General features: G+C 42.4%; 1 protein-coding gene across 1 annotated transcript in view; it reads left to right on the plus strand.

Annotated features, from left to right (window-relative positions):
* Positions 1–13,689, plus strand: part of hhat (hedgehog acyltransferase) — a 65,874-nt gene that overhangs the window by 43,194 nt on the left and 8,991 nt on the right. The window contains exons 11-12 of the mRNA XM_036547213.1: positions 594–795; positions 2,189–2,333. Of these exons, the coding sequence (XP_036403106.1) occupies positions 594–795; positions 2,189–2,333 (347 nt within the window). The remainder of the gene's footprint in view (positions 1–593; positions 796–2,188; positions 2,334–13,689) is intronic.

The following is a 13,689-nucleotide window of genomic DNA, read 5'->3' on the forward strand; positions in this document are numbered from 1 at the left end:
TAGAACCCTGGGTTATTTTCACATACTGTAGTTGAACTGAAGCAATTCAAGGATGCATATTAGCAGTCAAATGTGAAGATATATAAGTGTAAATTCTGATCCTGTATGCAGTACAGTGCATGAATGAAAATACACACACATAGGCATGCATACATACACATAAACACAAGAGCACATACACATACATTTATACATATGCTTTTTTGCCCTCACACCCGTCTAGAGCATGTCACGTGAAACATAATGGCAAAATAGCTTTAAACATTTGAAACTGTGGGGTAATGTAGGGTTTATTGCTTGAATTTGACATTTAGCTGCTTTTGCTCCACAAACATTGTTTACTCAATTATATTTGAGTTTGCTGAGGCTGAGGTACTTAATTTGTTAGCTTTATATGAGTCACCCAAGTGCATTGCCCGAGGTTTTCAACAGGAGCATAGTGTAGGCTCATTTTCTTGTCCCAAGAGAAACGTATTTCTGGTGTTGTAGCATGCTGCTGTTCCCACATGTGGCATCCCAAGTCTCTACCTCATGCTTACAGAGTGGTATCATTTTTTTCGTCATTATCAGAGCATGTGTACGGTGTGTTGCAGGTACATCTACATTCCCACAGGGGGCTCCCACCACGGACCACTGTGGAAGATGCTTTCCACAGCCCTGGCCTTTGGCTTTGTCTGTTACTGGCACGGGGGCCATGACTACCTGCAGAACTGGGCCCTGATGAACTGGCTCGGGGTCACAGTCGAAAATGGGCTAAAGGCGTTCCTTTCGTCACCCCTCATTTTTCCCTGCATTGTAAGTGAGAGCCCACCTGTTTGCTTTTCAAGCAATTTATTTGAAACCACCCACCGTTCTTGAGCACAGTCTTAATTCATAAATGTCAAGCCAACATACACCCTAAAAGCTATTTTGGTGGAACTTAGTTGACAACTTACATTTGCAATTTCAATTTTGTAACTTGCTGAAGCAGTATAAGGGATAAGTATTTTGTCCAGCTGGCTAGATTAACTACCAGCACTACACACTACATTTTGCATGAGCTGGCAAGCTAATACTTTAGCCAGTTTGACATAAGTTTCCAAAAGATCAGGGTTAGGGGTTAGGGTTTCACCATAAGTTATGGCCACAACTTTATTTCAAGTTGAAAAAAAAAACAGTGATGACTCACTGCGAATTTAGTGGTTTTGTGGTAGTGCAAAAATGCTGTGTCAAGTGTCGGTTCTCAGATTGGATCAATCAGGACCAATCACAGAAGCAGCCAAGAAGTCTCAGCCTGGATGAGAACTGATTCCCTTTGTCTCCTGCATCCACTCCAAGGAAATTCATCCATCTGCCACTGGCAGCTTGCTGTTTAAACAGGGTTGACCGTGGTATTTTTGGAAAAGCGTTTACAGCTGTCCACTGCGTTAATCACGAGCAGTTTGTTTGGGAAGTTGCAGTGACTGAACACACAGAGCAACCCTATGGAACCGCAAACTAAGACCTGAAATTATATTCAAAGGGATCAGCTCTCAGCAGGAAAACCAAAAGATTATTTAGCCCTTTCTTGTTGGACTCTAAAGGAGCATGTTCATAAAATTGCCAAAGTCATTATTGTATGTCACTCTGAAAAGAAGTGATGTATAATAATTATTCACTGGTCTAACCTTGAAAGGCAGGCGCAGCTGCGTTTCCAAAACAAATCTGATCTTGATGCTTCAGCCAATGATACTGAATACTGAACTATATGACAGTCACTTTTGATGTGCAGTGTCTGTTGGAACTTAGTTATATTGACTTTTACTACAGTTTACTGCTAATACTAATAATAAAAATGAATCCTTGTAAGCTTTGGTGAATCAAGAAATCGATCAAAATGAATGTGTTTTTACACATTTTACAGTACTGTACTGTAGCGTATTTTACTGTAGTGTCACAAAGCAGAACCAGATATCAAAAAGCCAGTTGGGGCAAAAAGTAGGAATCGATTTCCTGATGCTAGGAAAATGCCAGTGAGAGAGAGAGTGGAGAAACAGGGGAGCAGAAACGAGTGAAAGCTGGTAAGTGAATAAGTAGGAGCTTTTATCATCCCCGCGGTGTGTGTGAGTGCCCTGATCTTCTCCCCTCCTGCGTGTGACAGCGCTGAAAGGGCCGGCCTGAGATTGGTGGTGACAGCTCTGTTACTGACACCCTGTATTCTGCCCCTCAGGAGCGCTGCCTTTCCGCGCCCATGCGGAGGCGCGCCCAGGCCTTCCTGTCCGCCTTCTCCACCGCCATGCTCATCCTGTCAAACCTGGTCTTCCTGGGAGGGAATCACGTCGGCCGCATCTTCTGGAAGAGGGTTTTCATCCAAGGTGAGTTATCTCACTGACACCGCGATACCAACAGTCCCTGAAAATACATACTTTAAAACACGCGCACGGGCTTAAACTTTTATTCCCACGTTTTGAAATTGGTAAACTGCAGACATTCGTATTGTTAAGGTAATTTATATTCATTGCCTGTCGGTATATGAATTATGCTCTGGATTTTTAGCGTTTATCTGCCATTTCAGAGAAGCACTCTGTTACATCTCTTGTTTCCTTGCTCATCTAATCTTATCCCCTCATGGAACTGCTTCTGTGAAAAGAATGATTTAATTTACTGTGTATAACTTTTGTCTTACTGTCCATAATTCTCAGGTGATGGAACATAATTAGAATGTAAGCGATCCCGAAATGGAAGAACCATCTGTATGATACAGATTTTAGATGTGGCATATTACTGTAGCTAAATGCAATTTTTATATTCATTAGTCTAATTGTAAACATGTATATATCAATGCTGACCATACAGTTAATTAAATTATATTATATTAGGTAAGCACAGTGGTGGGCCTCACTCAGAACAAAAGATGTCAAAGCCACAACTGGAGCTGCAAGATGGGAGGATATTGAATGTTATTGTTAGTGGCCCTAGGTAGTAGGCTGGTTTGTACGGCACATGGGGGGGTGAGAGAGTGTCTGAAGGCTCGTCGGCGAAGGCGAAGGACAGAGTGCACCTGCAGGGAGAAGCCAAAATGGGTCTCACTGATTCAGAACCTTTGACAGATAGTATTGGCTTCATTTTTTTGTTGTTCTGTTCAGGCAGGAATCTAACTCAATGCGAGGAGCAGACAATTTTCGATTTTAAACTTTTATCAAAGCAGTAAAAGCTTCTTAAAAATGGCACAGGTAAAAGTATTGGTATCCCTTTGTACCCTGATTAACAACAAAAGGTCAGCTTGTCCTGAAAATTCACTTGTAGGTGAGAGGAAAAAGGAGAAGGCATAGAGACTTCATTAAATCTCTTGAATTACATTATTACGGTACATTGGTCACACAATGAATTAAGTGTAGCTTCATAGGTTCTTCATAAAGCATGCATTGTACATTCATGTACATTTCATTACATTACATTACATGCATTTAGCAGATGCTCTTATCCAGAGCAACTTCCAGCACAACAGAACATATGTGTATCCATTCAAGCTGAATGAGCAACAATGTCAGACCAGGCTAACAACACTCCCAGACCAGTGTGTGTGAGCATAACACCATTCAGGCCCTACCACAAGTTAACTTGTGTGATCTGACTAGGCATTGGAAGCCAAGTATAATGAGATAATGATACAACAAAGATAAATAAGACATACATAAGACTTTAAATGAAGACATAGTGATATAATGCCTGTCATGGTGTATTTCCCTATACTAGCTGTAATAAAGCTCAGTATTTGCTCATTTTTGGCTTATAAAGTGGTAAATCCTGTGTGCGGTCATGAAGGTGCCTATTCCATTATTTTTTTTTTTTTATTATTTTTCCTGTGTTTTTCCTGCTACCTTTGGTGATGCTGATATTGCTAACACTCAATGCTAAACCAATCCAATGACTCGGACAAGCCCTTTGCTCAGCACCAGCAAGCGCGCAGATACATTGTGTTACGCCCCTGTGCCGTGGCGCGGCAGGGTGTGTAGTAGTACTGCTCAGGCCGAAGGAGTGAGCGTAGTCTCTGGCCTCTGCGGCGCTGGGAGTCTCTTCACCTCGAGTGACCCTGCAATCCCTCCCTCCACTATCTGCAGATTTAATCCTGTTGGATGCGGCCTCTTTGCTCTCGCTGGAGGCACACACTCTGTGCTTTATCACATCAAAGCAGGCACAGAGAGCGTGAGAATGTGTGAGAATTGATTCAAACCACCCTGTTAGCTCGCTTCGTACAGTATCTCTCCCCATCGAAAGCTCTCTGTTGAATTTGCATAGTCCACACTAGGGTCAATATTACGTTACATAGAACAGCGTTTTCCCAAACCTCTCCTGGAGGACCACTTGTCCTGCATGTTTTAGATCTCTCCCTGCTCCAACAGAGCTGATTTAAATGATCAGTTTGTTATTAAGCAGCTTCAGGAGTTCATAACGAGTTGATCATTTGAATCAGCTGTGTTGGAGCAGGGAGAGGTCTAAAAATGCAGAAGCTTAAGATGAAGCTGTGCAGTATACGTTACATTATTACATTACATTATTGGCATCTACCAGACACTCTTATCCAGAGCGACTTACATCAATTACAGTGGTTTTACAGTGTTATCCATTTATATAGCTGGATATTTACTGAGGCAATTGTGGGTTAAGTACTTTGCCCAAGGGTCCAGCAGCAGTGCCCTGGTGAGGAATTGAACCTGCAACTTTTACGAGTTACGAGTCCAGCTCCTTAACCACTAAGCTAAAATGCCACCTACATTTAAATGTATGTAAAGTGGAAAACCCACTGTAACAGTAGCATATACAGCAAGTCTTGTAAATCAGAACATGAGTGTCTCCGCAAGGGCTGGCAAACTCAAAGCAGAAGGATGGCTCCAAGAATACCATCTGGCCCTCCAAGAAGATATCAAGATTCACACCGGAGGCATCTGGCTCTCCACAAAGATATCAAGATTCATTCATGGCATCTGTTCAATTTGAGTCCACAGGGGTTATTGTGATAAGTCTATAAAGTCTCTCTGGCTAAGAGTGCTGATACTCACTGAATTTCATTGCCTCTGTGTACTGTAAAACATCTCGGTTATGTAGCTCGATCAGCATCAGCATTTTCTGATAAAAGTTAGGGTCATCAGTGTTGGGAAAATTAAAAATGTATGTGAGCCAGAGAACAAGGCAGCTTTAATGGGATTTGTTTGGTTAAAGCCATGACAGGTAAAATAACAAAACCAAGACGCAAGTGGTCTGTCAGTGTAGTGAGCACTGCCGGTAGCGAGGTCTCTCCGGCGACACGGGCTTTTGGATAAAGTGTTTGTGACGCAGAGAAGTGACTAATACAGGGCACGCTCTGGCCGCTTCACGTTTGAAACGATTAGACAGGCTGTCGGATTTGTGTACACCAGGGACCGGTCTCCTGGACTGGCTTTTTGTAGGTCAGTCCTTGTTGTGGATCCCTCATACCCACAGGTTACCCCTGTGGCTATGATCCAGAAGTAACATTAAGTCCCCAGCTCAGAACAAGAAAGTGGAGTTCTGTTTCTTCTCTTTCACTGTGCATGTAAACCTCACTACCCCCCTCGCAGGGAATGTGGCGGCTGTCATGTAAAATATAATTGAGTCGCGTTTTAATTAAAACACATTCCACATTTGTCACCCTACTCCTGTTTTTGAGGATGAATTAGCTGTCTAAATTCAGTTGTTTGTTTACGGTGAATGTGATTGATTTCTCTGTGCAAGCTGCTCGAAGACTCAGAGTGGCTAATTGTTACACCTGCTTTATTATATAACCAGATATTTATGGCAAATAGGAATTGTGTTAACAGCAGGGCACACAGTACAAACATGTTCCAGTGTTAGCGGTATTTAACACATGTAGATGTCTTTTGTGTAAAGATGTGTCCCTTGCAATACAGCTAAGTGGTCTCACTAAATGATATATATCCACTAGTTATTTAGTCTATGAACAGTTTTTGAACAGAAATTGTTACAGCCAACATCAGGAAAATTTCACATGTTGTGGTTTTTTTTTTCCCTTTTCATTTCACTCTTTCAAACAATTCCTAAAGCCAGGACCAGGAAAGTAATTTCATGTTTTCTATGTCAAATGATCTATGAAACAAAGGAGGGGTCTTGACTACCGAGCTCTGGCATATAGTCAATGTATACTTGACGTATGGAAAATGTGAAAAGAATAGGTTGGAAATTATTGCTCAGTACAGTAGCTGCCACAATTCCAGCGGAATGTTGTAACTTTCTCTCTCTATGTCCTGTTTGCTCATAAAGAAAGGAGAAATGGCCAGTGCACGCTTGTGTTCTTTAAATTTATTTGTCAGCATTTGAAGTAGCTCAGTCAGCAAGGCGTTCACATTGAATGCAGACTTTGAGGCCCAGGCTTGTAACTGGCTGTGTCATAGTGACAGTGACCGGGTCAGTAGTGGGACAAATTGGTCTCATCCCACCAGGGAAATGCCAGCCAGGGCTTCCTGCAAGTTGATGACACCAGTTGTGTAGCGCCTGTCTTCCGACGAGCACCCACTACACTGTAGAGTGCTGTGTGACTCGCAGTGTGAAAAATGGCCATCGGCTGAATGCAAGTGTGGCAGAGCATTGTCGTTGTCTCACCTCAGTGCTCTTCAATGGATGCAGAGGTTGTTGCGGCCACAAGCGTAATTTTACGGTCAGAGATTGCAAAACAGGGCTGCATAGAGGGGAAAAGCATTGGGGAAAAACATATTTGTGACACAGATGATATCCAGTGCTTGTTGGACCTTCATCAAGTTACCTGTTGATTCAATTGATTCAAATTCAATTTGAAATAATTTCGAAAGTTATCCTTTTCCTTAATAATATTATCGGAGCTTAGTGTACATGGGCCTTTTGCCTTTTTCCTCATTTGTACAGTCCTTTTCTCAGCACTCAGCATCGTGGGATGGCGGGGTATATTCACCTTTGATTTACTCCACTTTGTTCATAGCCCTTGTTTGGCAATAGGCAGAGCTTATTATATCTCCAGACAACCTCTCTCTGCCGCCATCAGACCAGCCCTGTTTCCATTGACCTAAAAGCAGGTGTTTATGTAGTAAACAGCAAACCTGTCTGTTTATGACCCCTGCCACGGCGGCCTGCATGTGCTCACTCATTGCGGATAGAATTCCTCTGTCAGCATAACGGAATCTACTGCGGTGTTCCATTAGCGGCTCTCTCGGAGTGGTGCCAAAGGGCAGTCCCACATGCTCCCTGCAGCCATATTGCGTGGCAGAATTTTCTGAGCAGTCCTTTAAGATCCTTGGACACCGCAGGGAAGGGTGGGCAGTGTGGAGTGTTGGCTCAGGCCCTGGCCCCCTGGATCAGAGGGTTGTAGTGGTGCTAGGGCCAGACCGCAGTGGAATTTGTTTAAAATGTAACTTTCTCCAGAAAAGGCATCTGCTATGTGGATATTGGAAAATAAGACTGAAGAGTGTATGTAAGAGCTTAGGTCAGTGGTGTTTGCTGAAGAGGTTCTGTTGCTGGTTAGGCTCCTCAGTATTTCTGCTGTTAACTTGGCTTTACATTGCAGTATAGGGCTCATTTTTAAAGATTTTTATCTACTGGGTATGTTTTAAGCCAAAGGTGTGTGAGGCGCCCTTTCACTAACCTGGTGAGGCATTGAGGGATGGCTCAGTACTTGCCCCGTCTCTGATTGGTCCTCGGGTATTCTGAGGCGAGTACAGGACCTGCATACTAGCAGGTCTGAAGACTGCAACGGCTCTGTGCCACTGACATTTGCCACGAAGGACTGGGAGACATCTGCTGCACGGCTCTGCCAGCTCTCCTACCCTCTCTCTCTCTCTCTCTCTCTCTCTCTCTCTCCTTCCCCCTCTCTCTCCCTCTCTCTCTCTTTCTCTCCCCCTCTCTCTCTCTCTCCCTCTCTCTCTCTCTTTCTCTCTCTCTCTCTCTCTCTTTCTCCCTCTCCCTCCCTCTCTCTCTCGCTCTCTCCCCCTCTCTCTCTCGCTCTCTCCCTCCATCTCTCTCTCTCTCGCTCTCTCCCCCTCTCTCTCTCTCTCGCTCTCTCCCTCCATCTCTCTCTCTCTCTCTCTCTCTTTAGTCAGAGCTCACAGCACTGCGACAGTTCTGCTGTCTTGCCCATTTTTTTCCACCACACACACACACACACACACACACACACACACAGGGTCGTCTAACCGTGCTGCTCTACTAGAATTTCTTTTGACATTGTGAAACATGTAATCTCATTTGTATTCTTAATGAAGGAAGGAGGGTGCTTGGAAAACCCTTCTTCATGTAATGTATCAGCCACTGTACTACAGGGGGGCAGTGATGCAGGCGGCTTTCCTGTCAGTCCCTGCATAACTGGTCCATGCAGAAGACTCGCCTGTTAAAGTTGTGTTGCAAAAAGCACCTCATCTCATGCATTTGGATGTGGTGTTTTATAAGTCAATATATATTTGTTAATATTTTGTTCCTTATATTAAACATTAGGCATGTTATTTGTTCAGGTTAACCTGACCCTGTAAAGCCTGCAGAGAGACACTCCTGATATGACAAAAAGATGCTTCAGTGCATTTTCATAGGTCTGTTTTTCCACATATCCAGTATAATTAAAATTAATTTGTAAAGTGCAGGGGCTTGATTGTCAGACTGTACTATTCTTTTTTGCTTTGTTTGATAATTCTTCTAAAGTAATTAAATGGTGAAAACAAAAAGTATTTGTTCTGGGTTCTAACTCTGAAAGACTAAATGTGTCAGATTGCAAAAATGGAAAGGGAAAGGGAACCAGAAAGGTTTTTCTTCATACTTTATTATCATCGCTATTATGTATTTATTTTTTTACTTTTTAAAGGGTCTGAGTCATCGCTGTGAATCATCGTTATCACTCATTCTCATCATGTGAACTCATGCTGATTGTTCTTGGCGCAAGATGTTTGTTCAGCTAGTTATCAGCTAGTTCACCAAAAAGACAAAAGAAGGTAATCGACTGTCATTGAAATGGTGACATTGTTTCAGTATCAGGTTTCTTTCTGCCAAAATCGACCAGACTGTGACATTCGTGGGCTGGGACACGCTGATGTGGAGTGTCGTCATGACGATGCCCAGACGAACGCTTGACCGTGTCGTCCAGAAGACTTGAAGGGCAATTTGGAGCAAACAATCTACTTGTCTGACCTGTTAGTGAAGGTGGGAGGACCGTGTCCTCTTCCTTTCTGTTGTCTGACAATGACTCAGTGATGTGACAAGCCAGGATTATCCAATCAAGGGCACTTGTGGAGTGCATAACACAGTGAGGATTAGTAACGCATGATTTCTGAGACTGTAGAGAGCACATCATTTGTATGTATGGTGTACTATATTTTAAATCATTTTTAGGATTAACGGCACACAGTACACAATCTTTTGGAAAAAAAAACCTTGGATTCTCCTTTCCAAAGGGGAGTTTTTCCGAGCAGTGATCAGGAGTCAGGAAGACATTTTGACCATATTTAATTGATGGTTCATAGGTCATCCTCACCATAGAGCAGCACTTTTTTTTTAATGTTGACCTTTGAAGAGACTGTCTCAGAATCATCGTTCAGCAGAATTTAATTTATGGTTTCACAGTCACAGGTTTTAACTGAGGGTTGGGCCATCGCATGTTGGCACCAAGTGCCTGAGATGAATGATGTAATACAGTTGCAAGGTCCTTATGACCTTTGACTACTGCTCAGTTTAAAAGCCAGCGCAAAAACAAGGCTGCAATTAATCTTGAAGGCCACTCTACTAATCACCGGTACATTTTAGGAGAAGTGCCATTTCCAATTAACACCACAACTCACAACCACATAATGATCAGCCTAGTTAGGCTGAATGACCTGTTCTGGTCATTGAACTTTCTTGTATTCGAATGTAGATATTATATATCACCAGCTTTTTAGTGTAAGGATCAGATCATAGTCACCAAGCTCCTAGTGAATCTTACCAGATACAATCCAAGTTGACAAAATAATCCTGTTTGTGTTTAACAAATGTACTGCCACGTAGCTAGATATTGGTGATTGGCTATTACAATTTGCTGCAGTTTTAAAATTTCATGTCTTGCATTCCTCATCTTGTCCATGTTCCTACCTACATTTTTTTTGTATTCCACTGTTCAGTGCTTCTTAGACAGGCATTTAAAAAACCACTAGTTTTTCATTGCATTGTTAATTTATCTTACAACAGCTAACACAGCATTGAACCACCACTGAAAACTGAGAAACTACTTAGATATGATTGCAGGTTTTCAGTGATTTACTTGATGAGTATTGATAATAATTATTATTTGAAATATTTTATGATATTTGTAAAATACACTAATATTTTTAAAAGAGAAAGAAAAAAAATCTGTGTAATGGAACTGTCATACTTTTTGGAGAATGAGGAAGGGCAGCAATTGTTTTGGGCCTCTCATTTTCCCTTAAGCTGTAAAGCATACTTGACGTCCTGTCTATCGCTTAACATTTTATGTCATTTATTGCCTATCTCTGCCCCAGAGAATGAGAGTGAGTAGATTAGATGCAAGGAATAAAAGACCTGCTAATACTAGAATGGGATAATGCTATATTTCAAGTATGGCTTCAAAGCTTAACATTAATACAGACATGACAGAGATCCAGCACAGCAATGCTGACCAGCGTCCCTCTCTAATTAAGGCTGGGAGTTTGCATTAATGACCCCCCAAACCCCCCACATGCACATGCGCGTGCACACACACACACACACACACACACACACACACACCACTTAAGCTGTCTCTGACACAGCTTGACCACCGATGACAGCACTGTCTCATGTTGCGTGGAGACACCTGGGCCTTGGGATGTTGTGGTGTAATGAAAGGTCAATTTGCCTTTGATGGAGGGGCAGAGACACTCTGTCACAGAGTACAGATTTAAATGAGCTCAGTTTATGGGGCCAGGGTTGATCAGCTTGGCAGCCGTAGGGTCCTGTAATGAGACCCTGAGGGGAGACACTGTGATGGGGGTGTGCAGTGTCACTGGAGTACTGAATGGCAATTCCCTGCAAATGTCCCAGTCACCCTACCTAGCTCTGAGGCTCTGAATCCATATTGTTACCATCGTTGTCTCACACACACATACACACACACACACACACACACACACACACACACACACACACACACACACACACACACACACACACACACACGCGCGCTCTTACTCAGGTAGGGTGCCATTGTGCCATCCGTTTTCCTATTTTTGGTAAAACACCTAGGATTGAACTAAAACCCATGACTGTGCCAGTCCAAAATGTGGGCTGAGAAGACCATGCTGACCCAGGTACCAAGTACAGGTCGAATTAGATCGGTGAGTCATCACTTATTCAGGTTGGCTCTTGAACTTAAAAGCCAGCATAGATTGTAGGTTCCCTAGGCTACATAGACACATTTACTTTGGTTGAGGAAATAGGATCGTAGCACCTCGTGTCATTGGAATGGAAAAAATGTTGTACGTTAATGACAGACCTATATTGTACATGGAAAAAGACTCATCACCCTCATTGTAGATGTGGACTAATGTGGTGCTCTTTTCAGAGGTTCATATACAAGGTTGCAGTGAGGCAAAACTGTTGATAATATTATCATTTAATTATGACATAGAGACATCTAAATTCACCACAGATGTAAAATACATTAATTGAAAATCAAGTTTCTTTTTAATGATTTTTTCTTTCCTCGGTAGACTGAAGTCTGTGTTAATAGCAGCAGTATAAAAGTACATCTTTGAATTGAGATGGCATTGTTGAAGCTACTTTTGTAGCTACATTGTCCTTCAGCATGAGTACTGAAACATAAAATCCCACTTCATTCAGACAGGCTGGCCTTTCATTGCCATTTGGCCCACTGTGGGTAAAGCTTTACATTTTTTCATTTTTCATTCCTTAATAAGACAGAGTTAGTAATACCAAGAAAACTAAACACATCAATACTTACAGCAGCTAAGCCTCCCTGAGGAAGGAGGTTCAGGGTCTGGAGCACCATGTCTCTTGACTGTAGCAGTTTGAGGTGAGTGTACACATAATCAGCACTCCACCTCCAGTGAAAGAGAAAGCCCTTGTGGTGGTAAAAGTGAAGCCAAGGCGCGTTTCTGAAACTCCTGCTCAATACAACACAGGCTCTGTGTTCAGTTGGTATCAACTTTCTCTTCAGGCCTAAGTTCTCCCCTGGTCGCAGAACAGTCATAGGCTTTATTTTGCTACGAGAAGGAAACCGTGGTCATCATGTGTCACCCAGGTGTCTTTTAATAATGGCTAGCTGCCATTTCGGAAGATTTCATCCATGACCTTCATACAGTGCATCAGGTTTTTGTCACTCAAACTTTTGGGTGGCAATTTGTGGATCCTGGATTTATGCATTTATGTTTTTTTTTCTTCTTCTTCTTCTTCAGCACTTGTGCTCCTTCTTCCTGCTGTGTTGTCATGACGAATTTGGTTTTCCTCCCAACCAGATGGTCTGAACATTTGTTTAGCAAATTTCAGGGAGTGTTGACTCCATAGGCACACTCCTTATTGTCACATTTTAATTGACCCTTTGCCTCTTCGGTAGGCATTTTTCACAACTTTATTTTGTAGGTATTTGTATTAATTGCCTTTTTAGGAATGGCACCATATTGGCCTCTGGGACATTTCTGTTGGGTTAAAACAGACTGTAGAAACAGATATAGCTGTATAGCTGTCTCTCAATCAGCATTCATCATTTATGAAAAACCAAATGAGAAAGGACTGCAGATGGTAGGATACTGCTTGAGGTAGTTCAAATACACATATCACCAGCTACCAATGTCGTCAGTTTTGAGAAGTTGCCTTTGAGTAGTTTGTACCTGACGGTGTAAATCTTGAATGCTATATATAACAAGATGTGTTTCGCACTGCTGGGTCATCTATTTAAAGCCCAAACACCGGTGATGGCTCTTCCTCAGGCGGTAACATGCCCTGATGGTCTGGCCTGCTGGTGTACAGACATATCAAAGTGAAAGATGCCCTCAGTATAAGGACACCTGTAGCTCATTTACACTTCTCCTTTTACAAAGTAAAGTTGCACTGTGTGTGTTTGATTTAACAGATTTACACAGAGGCACACTGTCAAGGCTGAACATGGTCAATTTTTTTTTTGGTCAGGTTTGCTAGAAATAATTAACCCTGCAAGTAGAATTGGTAATGGGTTTCCAAGAAGAAGAGTTATAAGAAGAAAACATACTGTAGATTTTTCAGAGAGGCTTAACCTGATGATTTGTCGTAGGCTATGTGAAACGGCGCACTGAACTGGAATCTTAAAGCCCCTTAAATCTATAAGCCCACTGCCACCCCCATCAGTTTTTTAAATAATCCTCATTTTTATTTTTTTTTTTCTTCAAGCCCTGTATTAAACAGACCATGCTGACTTGGCTGCACACAGCAGAGACTGCAGCAACCCTTTTCAGGTTCCATAAAACACCCATTGTGAAATCCATAGGGTTCAGGGTGCTGTTGATGATGAATGTGCTGAGGGTTTCCCCCCACAATGATTTTGTTCTGCTTTACTTAGCTTGTGCGACAATGCTCAAAGGAGCCGCCTCCACATTTTAAAGCCACTGTTTTCCAGACCTGTTCAGCTCTAAAGCCCACTTTGAGTAGCAGGACTTGGGCAGACATTTTGTGTTCTTTGACATTTAGAGGGTCTTAGGTCTTAACGCTGACATCAACCTT

The sequence above is a fragment of the Megalops cyprinoides genome, chromosome 15 (genome assembly GCF_013368585.1).
Source record: "Megalops cyprinoides isolate fMegCyp1 chromosome 15, fMegCyp1.pri, whole genome shotgun sequence".
In the NCBI taxonomy this organism is placed as follows: Eukaryota; Metazoa; Chordata; class Actinopteri; order Elopiformes; family Megalopidae; genus Megalops; species Megalops cyprinoides.